We start from the raw sequence: 17,696 nt of genomic DNA on the forward strand, positions 1-17,696 counted from the left end.
ACTTACCTCAATTTGACCAGACTCGACTACCTCTGCATTCCTCATCCCCACATTCATTTGCCAAAATTTCTTTCCTCAAAATCAATCATACACTCTATCCTTTCTTTCCCACAACCTAATTGTATTGCACCTCAAACACTGGAATTGGAATACATACTCACCTTTCACACACTACTTGATGCACTACATGTTTTTCTACTCTATAATACAGGCACAGATAGCTTACAATCAACAGTGCTTGTATTAGAAATACACCAGGTTCACACACAGCTTTCAGTTCTTAAATATACTCTTTAACTTTACGCATTCCAATCCTTTCAGGCCTCTTACACACTTCTGTCATCACTTATGTTCTCAAATCGTTGACAGTCGAAGGAGCTTTCATCCTTAAACCATCACCCCGCAAATCTCTCAACCTATTTAAAACACTTTCAACCATAGATTCACCACCTCACTCTCTTTCAAGACAACCAAACCCTTGGGTAAATACTGAGGATAAATAAATTCGTTGATAATCATTCTTCACACAAAATTTCACTCCACATAAAAACAGTCGCAAAACATTCAAACAAAATCTCTGCAGCGAGTTGTCTCGTAATTGTCAAATACTTTCGTTCTGTCTTGCTGAATGCTTTACTTACATATGCAGTCACTTTATCCCTCTCAATGCCATTCACAACTTGTCTCTGCATCAAACATCCCCCACTGAATAAACAATCTCATCAGTATACTCTTCAAGCATTCGTACATCCTGGCTATAATCATTGTTGCCAACTCAATGTTTTTCACCACTTCCTTTTTCAGCCTCTCATATGCTTCTATCATTCTTTGATCCCACTCAAGCACTGTGCTTTTCCTCTTTCCAGTCCACCCTATTAATGCCATAGTGGTCCCTGAACAATTTCTCATAAACCTAAAAATCTACACAACTCACAAGCTTCTCTAGGCCTGGGAAACTCCCTGTCTTTACTTAAAAACTTCTTGCTCTTCTTTACCCCTGAATCTCTCTTTACTTTACCTAAATATTCTAATTCATTCTTAAACCATTCACACTTAGCCAGTTGCACATTCACACCTACTTCCTCAACAGTCTTGCACGAAATCAAAATATCATCAATAAACACAGTCACCTGCTCTTTTGGAAATTTGATACCAGATTCATAGCATGTTGGAAAGCTGCAGGTGCATTAGCTAAGCCAAGACTCAAATTCTTAAACTAGTAATGTTTACAGGCTGTCGAAAAGCCATCACAGGTCGACTTTCGCTAGCTATTGGTAATACACACTCACCAGATGCAACTTGCCTAACACTTTCATTCCATACATACTATACACACATTCAGACATTACATGCATTGGAAAACGATCTTTCACAGTTACTTCATTCACCTTCCTATAATCAATACACACCCTCAAACTTCCATCCAACTTGCTAACAGGTGCATTCAGGCTATTCGACTCTCATTGGTTCAATCACACTAACTCGCTCTCACTCCTCACATTGCTCCTCATCTTTCAGGACTGGTGGAGGAAGATGACCAGGTTCTGATAAATTAGGGTATCATCTTTCTGTATTTGGGCAATTTAGCCCCACCAAAATCATCACCACCCCTACTTATCACTCACCTCCTCATCCACAACATGTCATGTATTTGCCTCTTGTCTCGTTCACTTAGATCTTCACCTACATTTACTTTCTCCATCAACTCCTCATATGTCCATACAGTTTCTTCCATTTCCCCAACCATTACACTATGGCTATTCATAAACCTTTCGTCATCCATGTCCATAACCATACACATCCCCATAGTGGGGGGCGGGGGTAGTGCCATCAGTGCACCTCACATAGTGTACTGTAGGCATTACTTAAGGTTCTTTGCAGCGTCCCTTTGGCCCCTGGCCCTAACCCTTTTCATTCCTTTTGCTGAACCTCCATTCTTAATCTTTCTTCCATCTTGCTTGCCACCCTCTCCTAACAATTGTTTAGCAGTGCAACTGCAAGGTTTTCCTGCTTTTACACCTTTGAAACCTTTTTACTCAGTTTCTGTTTCAGTGCTTAGTGACCTCAGAGGTCCCAGCGCTTGGCCTTTGGCCTGAATTTTATACAGTATTCCATTCCATTCCATAACCATACACATCTGTCCCAACCGATCACCAACATGTATACTCCTCTAACTTTCTTTCTCACATCTGTATTTACCTGGCAGTAAACCTTAGGGTCATCCATATCCAGTAACCCATTGTACATATGCAAGATTCGTCTTACTTTGAAATCAGCTTTATCCCCATTCGACACACATACATGTAATTTGTGCTAATTCCCATTTACTGTACAATATGGTTGCCATCCTGCCTTTACACTATCTTGTCTTTTTCTTTTGGCACTTCCGCATCTGCAGTAGGATAATCTTCTACTCTACTTATCATCTTTACTCTCACTCTAGAATCTCCATTTTGGTACCATTTATCATGCCCTCCCTTGGGTGCACCATTTTCTCTCAAAAACTTATAACCTAACAACACATCACATCGTTCATTGTCTCTGTCTATCACATAGAACTCCTGTTCATTCATGCTCACTCCACCTGTATCACACACTTCTATACTTTTAGCAACTACTGATACCCATAACTCTGTAAGGTTCATTTGCACCAGGCAACTTTTCATATACATTTTTATATTTGACATTCACAGTATTGATCAAAGCTCACAGTTCCACTCCCCTACATTCCATTGAAACACTCAAACACTTGTTTACCTTCCTCACCAAACTTACACCTGTAAACACGAAACCCTCTCTCACAATTGTCACTTTCACACTCACCCACCAAGTGTTCACCCTAACAAACCCTTTTCATACTCCATTTTCCTGCTTCTGTGGTCCTTTCCTTCCACTCACACCTAAATTCTGATTCGACTTTCTACATACTCCAGCAACGTGGCCTATAATCCCGCAAGTTGCGCATCTTGCCTCTGCCATCTCAGACATCTAGCTAAAATGTTCACGTCTTCACAGTTTCCACAAACACCAACTGTTCTCTGCAAATTACATGCTCTTGCCATATGCCCTGTGCCTTCACACTGAAAGCATTTTACAAGCTTTACTTCCTTGCAGTCCTTAACCCCATGTTGTACCTGACCACATACGAAACAAGGCCCTAAGATCCACCTACTTTCATTTTTCTTATGTCCTACTGTCCACACACTTATGACATTTTATTTTCTGTATCACTCCTCTCATACCACTGGCCACACTCATCCTACCATTCCTATTATTCCCATCCCTACTTAAACTTCAGTCATAGCTCACACTTCCACTTCTGTCCTGCCTAATCCTGCTGCTGCTTCTCATATCCCTCGCGTTCCGATAATTTCTATTCATTCCATTCAACCCTTCAACCCTCTTAAAAAATCATTCATGGTCTCCAAAGAATGGCCTACCGCTGCATCCTGGTACGACCCACACTCATTCTCAGTCCTCTTCTTCAGTCCCTCCATCTTCCCTACAGTACATATGCTTGCTTCTCATTCATATTGTTTTCCATAACTTCAAACTCAAAATCCTCGACTAACTAACGGAATTTCATTTAATTTTAATCATTCATTCTTCCATCTCATCTTTTCCCTCTGCTTATTGTCAATATCTTGACCCCCTTCTTTCTGGCTAAAGATTCAAGTCGGTGGGCATACACTGACACACACTCATTCTTTCTCATCTGTACATCTTCAAACTCAATCTCCTACTTATACAGTATTCCGTCTTTGACTCTTTTGACCTAATCAATCACAATTTGGTGTCCCTTTCTCCTTACTCTCATGATTGTCTGATAAAAGTCTAGCAGTCTATCTACCATAAATTCACCTAATCCTTATAACCATTGACACTTACCATCCCTATGCTTCTCAAAGCAGTGTCTTTCATACTTTAAAAAAAAATCCTTTATATCCATCTCACTCAATATACTTCCCTATCTTGGGTACTTCCTTGAGTACTGTACTCCTATCTACTTCTTTTATTCCCTCATCACTAGAACTTCTTATCTTTCTATCCATTTCCTCACTCACTTCGGATACACAACCATCCTTACTCGATGCGGTATATAGCGAATCACTAGTCTTGCTCAAATTGTATACTATCTCCGTCTTGGCCTTACTTTTCTTGATAAGTTCCTATCCTCATCCCCATTCTGGTCCAGGGTCGATTCTACTTGACCTATTCCTGCCACCCCTGGCATTTCCTCCCTATTACTAATTCCAGATCCTGACCCCACATTAAACATTCCTTTCTGTCGTTTCTACTAACTCCTCTTCCATCTTCTACTTCTGATGCCTTCACCTGTTCCCTAACTGATTCCTTTATTTCCTTCATCAGCCTCTTCAGCGCCTCAGTCTCCTTTCTTAATTGTTAATTTTCTGCCTCCGACTTCCTGAAGGACTCCTTTAGCTGCTCCACCTCATACTGTAATCCTTCCATTTTCTTTATTTTTCCCTATACAAATTTCAAAAACTTTCCTATTTGTCTAAACTACTTTCACTACACCTTCACCATATATTTTTCCAACAACCTTTTCCCAATGCTTAACTATGTACTAAACTACTCTACTATCCTCCCTCTCAAAATTGTTGAACTCACTACTCTCCCTACTCTCAGTACACTGGCCTCACATCCCAAACATGTTTTTTTTTTCCTCTTAGGACCAGTGTAATCAAGTTAATTTAGGGGTGTGGAGCAAGAGCAGTGGTCCATTTCCACAATCTTGGTGAGTAAATTAAGCAATTACTACTTAACCTAAAGATTTATTTACAAAATGTTTACAAAATTTACCGTACACACTAGTAGTTAAATTCAGTCTCTGAAAACAGCACCTTACTGGATAAACCTACCTAACCAATAACTAACTCTTAAGACCTAATTAATCTATAAACAATTCCACGTCTTCCCTTTTATTTTATTTTACTTGCATTGCAAATATACTATGAAGCACTTTACAAACTCCAGCACACAAATGGAATAAAAGAAATTTGCATTGACATCACCATTGCAAGTTCTTAAATGTCTGTTATCAGCAATGACTTGCACATGTGGCTAGCACATAAAAACAGCTTATGCAATCACTCACTGGTATTGCAGCTACTAGATCTATAAAGCACTCAAAAATTACAAAGTTTTTGTGTAATTTGTGGGAAAATGTGGTACTGTTTTCTGTTAGCAGTGGCCAACAGTGCTGTTTAAGTACCACAATCTCCATCAATCTGTCATTGGGCAAAGCCTCTCACTACAAAGATAATTACAAAAATCTGTCACCCATACATACAACAAAAATGATAATTTAATGGTAGCACAAGCTGTCCAGTAACAGCACGAGATTACTGAAGAGTCAACGCAGACAAGGTTTGATGTGCTGGTTCACTTCCGGAGCTGGCACGTGCCAGCGATGTCCACACAAAAAAATATGACAGTGATTAGGCTCTTACCAGCATTAAGATAATCAGCAACCAGAGTAACGACTCTTTGAAGAGAGCATGGCTGGCATTAGCAGAAGACTGCAGAGGGACAGATGGGGCACAAAGGCACCAAACAGGAGTAGCAGAGACGAAGGATGGGGCGCCACAAACAAGAAAACAGACTGAAGAGGTGGGGCGAGGAATACCTCCCAAAAGGCACCGACAAAGAAGTCGAGTCAGATGACTAACAGCACCACTTGCTGCAGAGAGGCAAGGAAGGGAGTGCCTCCCAAAAGGGACTGACGAAGAAGTCAAGTCAAGTGACTAACTGCACCACTTGCTGCAGAGAGGCAAGGCAGGAAGTGCCTCCCACAAGGGACTGATGAAGAAGTCGAGTCAGGTGAATAACAGCACCACTTGCTGCAGAGAGGCAAGGCAGGGAGTGCCTCCCACGAGGGACTGAGGAAGAAGTCGAGTCAGATGACTAACAGCACCACTTGCTGCAGAGAGGCAAGGCAGGGAGTGCCTCCCACAAGGGACTGACGAAGAAGTCGAGTCAGTGAAGAAGTCGAGTCAGGTGACTAACAGCACCACTTGCTGCAGAGAGGCAAGGCAGGGGTCGCCTCCCACGAGGGACTGACGAAGAAGTCGAGTCAGGTTACTAACAGCATAACTTGCTGTAGAGAGGCAAGGTAGGAAGTGCCTCCCACGAGGGACTGACGAAGAAGTCGAGTCAGGTGACTAACAGCACCACTTGCTGCAGAGAGGCAGGGCAGGGAGCGCCTACCACGAGGAACTGACGAAGAAGTCGAGTCAGATGACTAACAGCACCACTTGCTGCAGAGAGGCAAGGCAGGGAGTGCCTCCCACAAAGGACTGATGAAGAAGTTGAGTCAATGAAGAAGTCGAGTCAGGTGACTAACAGCACCACTTGCTGCAGAGAGGCAAGGCAGGGGTCGCCTCCCATGAGGGACTGACGAAGAAGTCGAGTCAGGTGACTAACAGCACCACTTGCTGTAGAGAGGCAAGGCAGGAATTGCCTCCCACAAGGGACTGATGAAGAAGTTGAGTCAGGTGACTAACAGCACCACTTGCTGCAGAGAAGCAGGGCAGGGAGCGCCTCCCATGAGGGACTGACGAAGAAGTCGAGTCAGGTGACTAACAGCACCACTTGCTGCAGAGAGGCAAGGCAGGGAGTGCCTCCCACAAGGGACTGACGAAGAAGTCGAGTCAATGAAGAAGTCGAGTCAGGTGACTAACAGCACCACTTGCTGCAGAGAGGCAAGGCAGGGTCGCCTCCCACGAGGGACTGAAAGAAGTCGAGTCAGGTGACTAACAGCACCACTTGCTGCAGAGAGGAAAGGCAGGGAGTGCCTCCCACAAGGGACCGACGAAGAAGTCCAGTCAATGAAGAAGTCGAGTCAGGTGACTAACAGCACCACTTGCTGCAGAGAGGCAAAGCAGGGTCGCCTCCCATGAGGGACTGACGAAGAAGTCAAGTCAGGCGACTAACAGCACCACCTGCTGCAGAGAGGCAAGGCAGGGAGTGCCTCCCACGAGGGACTGATGAAGAAGTCGAGTCAGGTGACTAACAGCACCACCTGCTGCAGAGAGGCAAGGAAGGGAGTGCCTCCCACAAGGGACTGACGAAGAAGTAGTGTCAGGTGACTAACAGCACCACTTGCTGCAGAGAGGCAAGGAAGGGAGTGCCTCCCACGAGAGATTGAAGAAGTCGAGTAAGTGGAGTCAAATGACTAACAGCACCACTTGCTGCAGAGAGGCAAGGAAGGGAGCTCCTCCCATGAGGGACTGATGAAGAAGTAGAGTCAAATGACTAACAGCACCACTTGCTGCAGAGAGGCAAGGCAGGGAGTGCCTCCCACAAAGGATTGATGAAGAAGTAGAGTCAGATGCTAACAGCAACACATGCTGCAGAGAGGCAAGACAGGAAGTGCCTCCCACAAGGGACTGATGAAGACGTCAAGTTAGATGACTAATGGCACCACTTGCTGCAGAGAGGCAAGGCAGGGAGTGCCTCCCACAAGGCGCAACCAGGATTCACTCAGGTGGACAGGTGTCCTATGCACGAGGCCTCTGGATGAAGGCCCTCACAAGCAGTAGAAAAACACTTGGTGTTAATCAAGCAATACAGGTGTTACAAAGCCCCTTCCCAAGGAGCTAAGTGCCTCCAAAAAAAGTACGAATAATTCGCCAGAGAAGCCGTAGAAAGCGCTGTCTTCGTAATCCAGAAGAGCTGAATACAGATTGGCGAGTCAAGTCCTGGCAAACCCCAATACAACCAGGGGAGCCAGGCGAGAAAGTACACAAACAAGCGAAGACTCGCAAACGACCAATCACAGACATGAAGTATAAAAAGAAACAAAACTCATGGGTGCAGTATCAATATAAATACAAAGATATCCCATGGTGGAGAAAAATAAACCCAAATTAACTTTTCATGCCCAAAACAAACAAATAAATATTTTACTGTACTTTAAAGGCCACTAAATTAGTTACAGGTAATTATTACACTTCCCTACCATAAGGAAAAAATATTTAAATATTTTTTAAACTAAGCAATTGAGAAAAAATTTTTGTTACTTTAAAAATTTAAACAAACACACATTTTACTCAAGCAAAAGAAGGCAAAAAATACTAGAAACAACAAGGAAAGCAAAGAAATACCATAAGTTACCCAAGTGCAAATTAATAAATAAATGATTTACAAAACCAAAAACAAACAAAAGCAGTTATTAATATTCCTGAAATTAACAAGGACAAATTATATCAATATTCCTGAAATAAAAGTTGCATAAAGATAAGACATTGGGCAGAATGTTATTCTTGTGGGATATATGTCACAGACGTAAATCATATTCTTGGAGGAGCAAGCTCCAATATAATATAGGATGGTTTTTGTTTTTACGCTTGTTAATGAAAACAAGTGGGTTATGATCCGTGAAGATGTTCAATGGCCTTTATTAAGAATAGGGCCTCCTTCTCTATAGTTGAGTACTTTCTTTCTGCAGGTGTCGACTTCCTGGAGAAATAGGCTACTGTGTAAAGTCATCTGTAAAGTCATTTTTAAAGTCTCATCTGTAAAGTCATTTGTAAAGTCTCTGCTGAGCAAGTTTTCTGTGGAGACGTCCCATTTTCTTTGCCTCTACAATTAGTCACGCCTAATGTGCCAGGTCATGTAAATTCAGTCATTTAAACTATGTATATATTTGTTTACCTGTTATCAATTGTGTATCGTATGTTTCTTCCTTCACAGGCATCAAGATTGTATCCACTTCACTACTGTCTATTTTCACATTGTAAAGTGTACTCGATCACTGTATTTATTGTTATTTATTATCGACCTCAGGTCACTGAGGCTCCCATTGTATTCTGTGGCGTGACGCCAGTCTGCTGCTGTATAAGCTGCCTGGATCATGAATAAATTAGCAGTTCTCTTTTACTTGCTAATTTTTTTTTTGCACCTCTTAAAGTGGTGACCCTGGAGTGGTTCCCAAAGCCATTAGCGGACCCATACAGCGACTCAGTCTTGGCTTCAGGAACTTACTCACACCCTTAGCGGACTAATTACGGCGCTGAACCAGCGCTTGGGCGTGCTGACACTCGTCGGCAAAATCACCAGCGTCATTAACGGACTCACACGGCGCGCTTCCAAGTGCGTTTTGGCGCGAGTACCCTACTCCAGTTAAGAGGGCAAAGAACAAGCATGGACATGGACATCCCTTCCCTCGTTCAGTTAACCGCTAACCTCGCAGTTTCAGATGTCTACCTCCCTCCTATATCACCTGCGCCCGCCCCTGCACCAAGGCTCTCACGCTCCTCCACACCGCTGCCCGCGCCCCGCACTCTCCCCTGCCCGGGGCCCTGCCCTGCAGGACAATCACAGGTCGCCCTGTCCATAAAACTGCCGCTGCTCACGCAGGGGAATCCATCGCACGGCTGTACAGGATCGAGAGCCAGTTCAGGCTGGCGGAACTCAACGATGAGGTGCTGCAGGCGGACACAGTACTCAACGCCCTGCTGGAGGAAATCTACAGAAAGCTCGTCCTGTGGTGTCCGCCGCACGCCGCCTCACCTACCACCTTCTGAAGAAGTCCCTACCGAGGCATGTTCCCTGCCGGTCGCCGAGTGGGCCGCCTGCGCCTTTGACTCGCTGGGCAGCCTGCGGCAGGATCAGAGCGCCATGGAGTCATGGGGCATGATTCAAGACCTCTCACCCTCCCAGACACCAATGGCACTGGAAAACAAAATGAAATAAGCCTGTCGCAGGAGCTCCTCCTTCGTCAGCTCCTCCCAGAGGTCCGGACACAAATCCCTGAGCCCTACGCCATGCCCCTCGACGACCTGATCTGCACGGTGCAGAACCTGACGGACTCCATGAGGGCAACAAAGTGGGTACGAGCACCCGCACTACCAGTCAGCACCATCCAGCAGGAGGAAGGCGCAGAGCAGGAGGTCAATGTTGTCACCAGGAGGCGCCCAGCACCTCACAACAGGTGGAATTCTCCGGCTTTGCCACTACCACGGGCGGTTTGGCAAGGACGCCTGGAACTGCCTGCCACCCTGTTCATTCGCCCGTTCAAAAAACGGGGGAGGAGGCGGCCAGCAGGACAGGCTGCCATGGCAGCAGAAGAACCCAGGGGCCCAGAACCAGTAGGCTTCTACATCCGTGACACCTCCTCCGGCAGGATGATGCTGGTCGACACGGGGGCCGTTAGATCAATCTTCCTGGCATCCAGAGAGGATCTCAAGCGAGAACCGGACCCGGCTACCTTCCTGACAGCTGCCAACGGGTACCCCATTCTCTCCTGTGGTACCAAGCACCTGTCGATCTCCATCCTTGGCCGGAGATATTCCTGGGACTTCGCCGTCGCGACGCAAGCGACCCCGCCTCCTGGGCGGATTTCTTGCCCACTTCAGGCTGGCAGTCGACGCCGGTCAGAAGCGCCTCGACACCGACTCCTGCCAGTCCTCCCATTGGCAACAGGACCCAAGGCACCCACCATCTGCTCCGCCGCCCCACCAGTACTCACAGCTGCTGACGGAGTTCCCAGACGCCAGGCCTGAGCTCCGCCAAGTCCCCGGGCCACCAGCCAAACATGGCATCTACCATCCCATAAAGACAAAGGGTCCCCTGCACATGCGAGGTTCCATAGGCTTCCTCGCGCGCCTTCAGGAGGCCAAGAACGTATTCGCCGAAATGGAGCGGATGGGAATCTGCAAGAAGGCCTCCAGCCCGTGGGCTTCCCCCCCTCCACATGGTGCAGAAACCAGATGGCTCCTGGAGACCCTGCGGCAACTACAGGTGGCTTAACCTCGCAACGGAACCTGACCATTACCCCCTGCCGAACATGCAGGACCTCACGGCTTCCTTCCACGGGGCCAAAATATTCACTAAGTTGGATCTCTTGAAATTCCTATTTTCAGGTACCAGTCGCACCAGAGGACATACCAAAGACCGCCATCATCACGCCTTTCGGGTCCTACGTGTTCACCTTCTCCACCTTCGGCCTGAGGAACGCTGGGGCGACTTTCCAGCGGCTCATGGACAGCATCCTGGGGGACCTGAAGTTCTGCGTCTGCTACGTAGATGATATCCTTATATTTTCCAGGTCCCACAGTGAGCATGAGAAACACATCTGGGCAGTCCTGCAGCACCTACAGGAGAACAGCCTCATCGTACGTTTCGAAAAGTGCACCTTCGGCTTCCAAAAAGCCGACTTCCTGGGCCACGAGGTATCCCCGGAGGGTGTCTGCCCGCTCACATCCAAAGTCGCAGCTGTCACCAGGTTCCCCATCCCTGCCTCCGTCAAGGCCATCCAGGAGTTCCTCGGGATGGTGAACTAATACAGGAGGTTCATCCCCAGGTCGCACACATCACGGCCTCCTGACAGAAACTCTGAAAGGCCAACCAAAGTCCTTGCTGTGGGGACCCAGCCAGCAGCAGGCCTTCTCCCTGACGAAGGCCGCCCTCGCCAAGTCAACTGCCTTGGCCCACTGGGATCCCAACGCCCCCCTCCAGCTGACGACGGACGCCAGCAACGTTGCCTGTGGTGCTGCCTTGGAGCAGGTCATTGACGGCACCCCCCAGCCCATCGCCTTCTTCAGCAAGAAGTTCAACCCCGCAGAGGCCTGCTACAGCACCTTCAACAGGGAACTCTGCGCAGTGTACCGTGCAGTTTGACACTTCAAGTTCCTCCTGGAGGGCAATCTACACGGACCACCAGCTGCTGGTACACGCCTTCACCAAGCAGGGGGACGCATGGTCTTCCAGGTAGCAGCGGCATTTCTCGGCCATTGCTGAGTTCACCTGCTCCATCAAGAACCTCCCCGGCAGGAAGAACCCTGTGGCAGACGGCCTTTCCAGAGTCGAGCTAAACGTGGTGCAGCTCGAGATCAACTACGAAGACCTCGCCAGGGAACAGGCCGCCGACCCAGAGACCCCAGCCTACCGCACTGCCATCATGTCCCTGAAGTGGCGGGGCATGCCCCTCGCTCCTGGGGGCCCAAGTCTCCTCTGGCGACGCCAGTACCAGCCAGCCCTGCCCCTGGTGCCAACCTCCCGCTGCCGCCAGGTATTCGACGTCATCCACGGCTTCTCACACCCCTCCGGCAGGACGACGGCCAAACTGCTGTCAGGGAAGTTCGTCTGGCACAGAGTGCAGAAAGACGCGAGGACCTGGGCGAGGCAGTGCCTGCAGTGCCAAACCAGCAAGGTGGGACGTTACACCGAGGCCGGGGTAGGCAAGTTCCCACAGCCAGAGCGATACTTCAGCCACATTCACATCGACGTCGTCGGGCCCCTTCCCCCATCAGGCGGGTCCAGATACCTCCTGACGGTGGTAGAATGCTCAACGCGGTGGCCCGAAGCCACGCCAATGCAAGAAGCCACCGCCAGCGCATGTGCCGAGGCCCTGCTCTCCAGTTGGGTCAGCCGCTTCGGCATCCCAGACCACATCACAACCGACAGGGGTCCCGCCTTCCTGTCCGATTGTAGTCCGGCCTGGCTCGGCTGCTGGGGACAACACATCACACCACCACGGCCTACAACCCACCGGCCAATGGCTTGGTCGAGCGGTTTCACAGGTCCCTGAAGGCGTCCCTTATGGCCCGCTGCACTGCCGAGGACTGGAAGCACAAGCTGCCATGGGTCCTCCTCGAGTTGAGAACCACTCCCAGGGCTGACGGTGCCCCCCGCAGCTGAGAAAACCTACGGCAAGTCCTCGTGGTCCCGGCAAGCTTGTGACAGAGGATCGCCACAACCCATTGGTCCAGAGGCTTCACGACATAGTCGGCAAGTTCACCCCCTGCAAGCGGACGTACACAGACAGGTTGGCCACCTTCACGCCGCCCGGTCTGGCCTCCACCACCCACGTCTTCGCCAGGATGACGCCGCCTGCCCGCCACTGACCAGGCCCTACAGGGGACCCTTCCGCGCTGGAGCGGAACAATAAAGTGTTTCTGCTCGCACTTCACGGGAGGAATGATTGGGTGTCAATAGACCGGGTCAAGCCCGCCCTCCTGGAGGAGGACACAGACGTCACCGCATCGCACCCTCCACCTGGTCAGCCTTCGCCGCAGCCAGGCCCTCGAAAGGGGCCCAGCACCCAGCAGCCCCCGAAAAAGCCCACCCATACCCGCAGTCAGGCACCCCTACACAAAGGGGCGTGCCCCGATGTCTTCACGCAGCCGTGGCACCCTTCAGCACCCCAGCAGATACACTGACTAATCAGACATCACCCACATCTTAGTTGGGGGGGGGGGAGTATTTGTAAAGTCATCTGTAAAGTCATTTGTAAAGTCTCATCTGTAAAGCCATTTGTAAAGTCTCTGCCGAGCAAGTTTTCTGTGGAGATGTCCCATTTTCTTTGCCTCTACAATTAGTCATGCCTAACGTGCCAGGCCACGTAAATTCAATCAGTTAAACTACGTATATATTTGTTTACCTGTTATCAAATGTGTATCGTATGTTTCTTCTTTCACAGGCATCAAGATTGTATCCAATTTCACTTTTGTCTATTTTCACATTGTAAAGTGTACTTGATCGCTGTATTTATTGTTATTTATTATCGACCTCAGGTCACTGAGGCTCCCATTGTATTCTGTGGCGAGACGCCAGTCTGCCGCTATATAAGCCACCTGGATCATGAATAAATTAGCAGTTCTCTTTTACCTGCTCGTTCTTTTTTTGCACTTCTTTAAACTGATGTTTAATTCCCTCCTCATCAGCCTGCAAAAGAGCAGCTCCTATTCCCAAATCACTAGCATCTGTTGCTAATGAAAAGGACAAAGAAAAATCAGGTGATCGTAGTAAGGAATAACTGATGAGAGCTAACTTCAAGTTCATAAACGATATCTAACAGCTATCATCCCAAACAAATTTTTCATTCTTTTTCAGTACACTGGTTAATGGGGATGCTATGTCAGAAACTTCTTTATAAATCTATGATAATGTCCAACCGTCCACAAAAACCTCCTAATACCCCATCTATTTTGAGGAGCAGGAAAGCCTATAATGGCTTCTACATTCGCTTGTTTAGGAGTAATATTCACCTAAACCCATTTCATGCCCCAAGTATAGAACTTTTACTTGGGCAAAATCACTCTTTCTAAGGTTGATTACTAAACCAGCCTTTCATTACTCCTCAAATAAGTCATGTATTTGAGGAGTAGGCACTTGGTAGGTCGGATCTCCGAGGTAAATAAAGTCAGTTTTTTATGTCTGCCTTTGATTCCTCTTGCCACACTGGTATACACGATCAACAAATGGTAGCAGAGTGTGGTTCAGGGGCAGGAAGGAGGAGATTAACGAGTAATTTAGAAGAAAAGACGACGTAAACATAGATGAGTGCTGCCATTTGGCAGACCACTGGGATACTCACCATCCTGCAGTAAGTTCCTGGGACCATAAGATTTGGCCCTCTTCTCCTGCTTCTGGTCAGCAACCTGCCAAGAATGGACATTCTCAGAAGAAGCCCGTGTGTGGCTATTGTAAAAGATCAGGGCACTCCACTGAACAGTGCCGCTTGAAGGCTGAGAATCAGCCAGACACTCCCACTAAGTCCCCTAATGGGACCATGCTAAACCGAGTCATGTCTGGCTCTGGGATGAACAAGGGGCTTGCTCCCTCCAATGGTACAGTGCCAAGCAAGGATTACAGTAAGAATTATTGCGCAGCTTGTAAGGTTCAGGGGCACTCTGCCCTATGGGCAAAATGCCCTAGTAAAACAAAATCACCCGCCATTGCTTTGGCAGTTACAAATCCTAAAACCTTAGGCCCTCCAGCCGAAGGTCCTATATCTGTGGCACCTCCCTGAGGTAAATACTCCGCCTGCCAGGTCACAGCTTTCCATGACACTTGTCTCCCTCATAAGGGAAGACAAGGTCCCCTATGGGGCCACCATTGACAGACGGAGACTTGTCACAATGGAGAGTATCAATATGATGAAGATGATTCTCACCACCATCAAATTAGGGGTCACAAGACCTCAACGATCTAAAATCTGCACTCTTGCAGTAGCTACTTACCTTCCTGGAGGCTATGATCTCCTAGGACAGGACCTCCGGTCTCCTCCTAATTTACAAAAATCCAGGGGTCCTAACCCCTCCAAAACGAAATCAAACAACAAGAGTCTGCAAGGACTTGCTTTAAACCCGCTGCCAGTGCCACTTGCATGCCCTGAGCAGTGCCAGGCTCCGACCATCTCGACCGTCGAGCCCCTGACAAATCCAGTTCCTGTGCCAGGCCCTGCCCTAATGCCAGTGCCTGAGCACGCCACAGATCTCCCTTCCAGAGATCCCAACTTTGCCTTAAACCCACTGCCAGTGCCACTTGCGCACCCTGAGCAGTGCCAAGCTCTGGCCATTTAGAGTGACAAGCCTTTAACAGATCTCATTCCAGTGCTAGGCCCTGCCCCAGTGCCAGTGCCAAGGCACTCCCTGAATCTCCCTTCCAGAGATCCGAAACTTAACGCAAAATCTCTGCCAGTGTCACCTGAGTGTCCTGGACAGTGCCATGTTCCGCCCATCGCGAATGTCGACGAAATTCACACTTTAATTCCTGTGTCTGAGCCTGCCTTAGTGCCAGTGCCAGAGCACACAATAGATCTTCCTCTGAGGGATCCCAGTCTGGGTCGCCTCTCGCCCTCTGGCTTGGCACTGCTACCAGTGCCGGTGCGAGAGCCAATCCACAGTCTACTTCGGTCCCCTCTGGATTCCTCTTGAGCACAGCTGAAGCTCTCCCAAAGGTGTGGCCTCGCAACCCGTGCCTGAGCTGGTCATGGTGCCTGCAAGCCTCTCACGCCCACCACGCCTTCTTCCTCTCTTCCCCAGTCCCCGCAGACAAGACCATGAATAAGGATTCTACCATGTCTCAAATGGCCGTTGAACTCAAGGAACTGTGACGACTAGTAGTTGAGCTTGTAACAAATGCCCCTACTTTGACTGCCAAAGAGGCCAGAACAGGTGGCACTTCTACTTCTTCCTCGGACTCGGTTCCACCGATTCCCCTACCTAGGAGGTCCACAGAAGAAAGGCACGGGCACAGATAACTCCAGGTAGCCCAATGAGAGCCATTAAGTTTTCATCGCACTAGCACTCTCCAGCACAGTGCTTTACCTTTATCTTACAAAGAACTTTGGCACCTCTATCCAGAGGAGGATGCCGGGTTCCTTCCCCTGTTTATTCTTCTTATAACTTTGTTTTTTAACTTCTTGTAATGTTTCCTTCGGCCACTTTGATCGTTTTTCTTTTTCTTTCCAATCTTCTGAATTGTTATTTTCTTGGCAATCTTGCCCATTCATGAATCCTTTTTGTAAAAGTCTTATAAACGGCCCCCTCATTTTACTTTGCTTCCCACTCTGCCAATGCAGAGTAATTGCCAGACTCTTTAAACATTGTAAGTACTTTGACTTCCTTTTTCATGCCTACAAAGGCATGGTACATTCTAAATTGAATATAACAGAGCCATCAGGCCTCAACCGCATGAGTGCCACTCCTGGCACAGTGCCATTACTGTCGCCATTGGCAGATGCTCCTGCCAGAGGGGTCGCGCCCTTTGACTGCCTTTTAATGCCCTTCCGGCGCTAAAGAATGAACCTAGCCATCTTTCATAGGCTAAGAAATATAATTCTGGTATATTAATCATAAATTCTACTTACTCTTGCATCTGTCATATATTTTCCTTGTAATTTAAGTCTCAGTCTGTGACTCGCAAAGCCCATGTACTTTATATACTTGACTGCTCTTCATTGTACTTAGCTGTGTACAAGTATCGTGGCATCACCTAACATAAGCCCACGAATACTTTGTTGTAATGCCTCCTCAAGGCACCCTGACAGCATGACTTTGGACTGTCAAGGTAGTGTTACTAAGTAAGTACATGAATAACCTTAGGATTAACGCCGTACTAATTCTATCATTATTCTCCGTGTTGTTACCTAGACTTATGAAATATTAGTTCATAGAATTCTTTAATTTTGAATTTGCTATAATGCTGCTTTAACGTAACAGTGTGAGAGGTAAATGAATTTAACTTGCAGTGTAATGTAACTAGGCTACGTAACGTACCTCCTTTCAGATAAAGATGAAAGAGACGAAAGCCTTCCAGAACCCACCAGGAAAGTTAAGTGCCCCCTAGCAACTGGCGAACATGGGATGTCAGAGGTCTTGACATAAAAAAAGAGGTCGCGACACGTGACTGCATCTCCATCTTGACCCCTGAGGCAAGATGCCAGCGATCCTAGTGCTCTCTGAAATGAACAGGAAAATAAGCTGCCAAGATTATAAAAAGGGGGCAGTCAGCCGCTTCTGCCTCAGAACACTATCGGTAGCAGACTATCAATAGCAGACCCAACACACATCCCCTCGCATGCTCCTTACTGAGCTGACCCCATGTGGCCATCTTTTGGCCCCTTAGTCACTTACCAGTGCAGTCCCATTAAACTCATCCCTCCATTTCTGGTGAATTTTTGATGAGGCCCTCCATTGCTCCATTTTAAGGTCATGTCCCTGATTTGGGGTTATTTCAATGGTCACATAACCTTAATCTTTGACTGATTTTCATTTTCTTTTCTGAAGTGCGATTTCTCACAAAGTCCTGACTCAGTTAGTCCAGTGCGACATTTTAACGTAAGCATCTCGCACCAGAATCGAGTTATCTTGGCACCATATCTGCAATCCTCGATTCGCCCTATGTCGTTATAATTTTCCGTACCTAACTGCTTGCATTCTCTA

General features: G+C 47.6%; 1 protein-coding gene across 1 annotated transcript; it reads left to right on the plus strand.

Moving 5' to 3' along the window:
- Positions 1-10,602: 10,602 nt before the first annotated feature.
- On the plus strand, positions 10,603-12,556 carry LOC136830394 (uncharacterized). Its single transcript, XM_067089929.1, has 4 exons — positions 10,603-10,700; positions 11,075-11,300; positions 11,485-11,576; positions 11,800-12,556. The coding sequence occupies exons 1-4, from the start codon at positions 10,603-10,605 to the stop codon at positions 12,554-12,556; spliced, it is 1,173 nt and encodes a 390-aa protein (XP_066946030.1).
- The last annotated feature ends 5,140 nt before the right edge of the window (positions 12,557-17,696 follow it).

Source organism: Macrobrachium rosenbergii, chromosome 46 (genome assembly GCF_040412425.1).
Source record: "Macrobrachium rosenbergii isolate ZJJX-2024 chromosome 46, ASM4041242v1, whole genome shotgun sequence".
NCBI classification, from domain to species: domain Eukaryota; kingdom Metazoa; phylum Arthropoda; class Malacostraca; order Decapoda; family Palaemonidae; genus Macrobrachium; species Macrobrachium rosenbergii.

Excerpts from the sequence above, each read along its gene's own strand:
- LOC136830394 (XM_067089929.1), top strand. The coding sequence starts at position 10,603 with ATGCGAGGTTCCATAGGCTTCCTCGCGCGCCTTCAGGAGGCCAAGAAC. Across the intron at positions 11,301-11,484 it reads TCCAGGAGTTCCTCGGGATG|CTGACGACGGACGCCAGCAA; the intron begins GTGAACTAATAC and ends GCCCCCCTCCAG. Across the intron at positions 11,577-11,799 it reads ATCGCCTTCTTCAGCAAGAA|GAAGAACCCTGTGGCAGACG; the intron begins GTTCAACCCCGC and ends CCTCCCCGGCAG.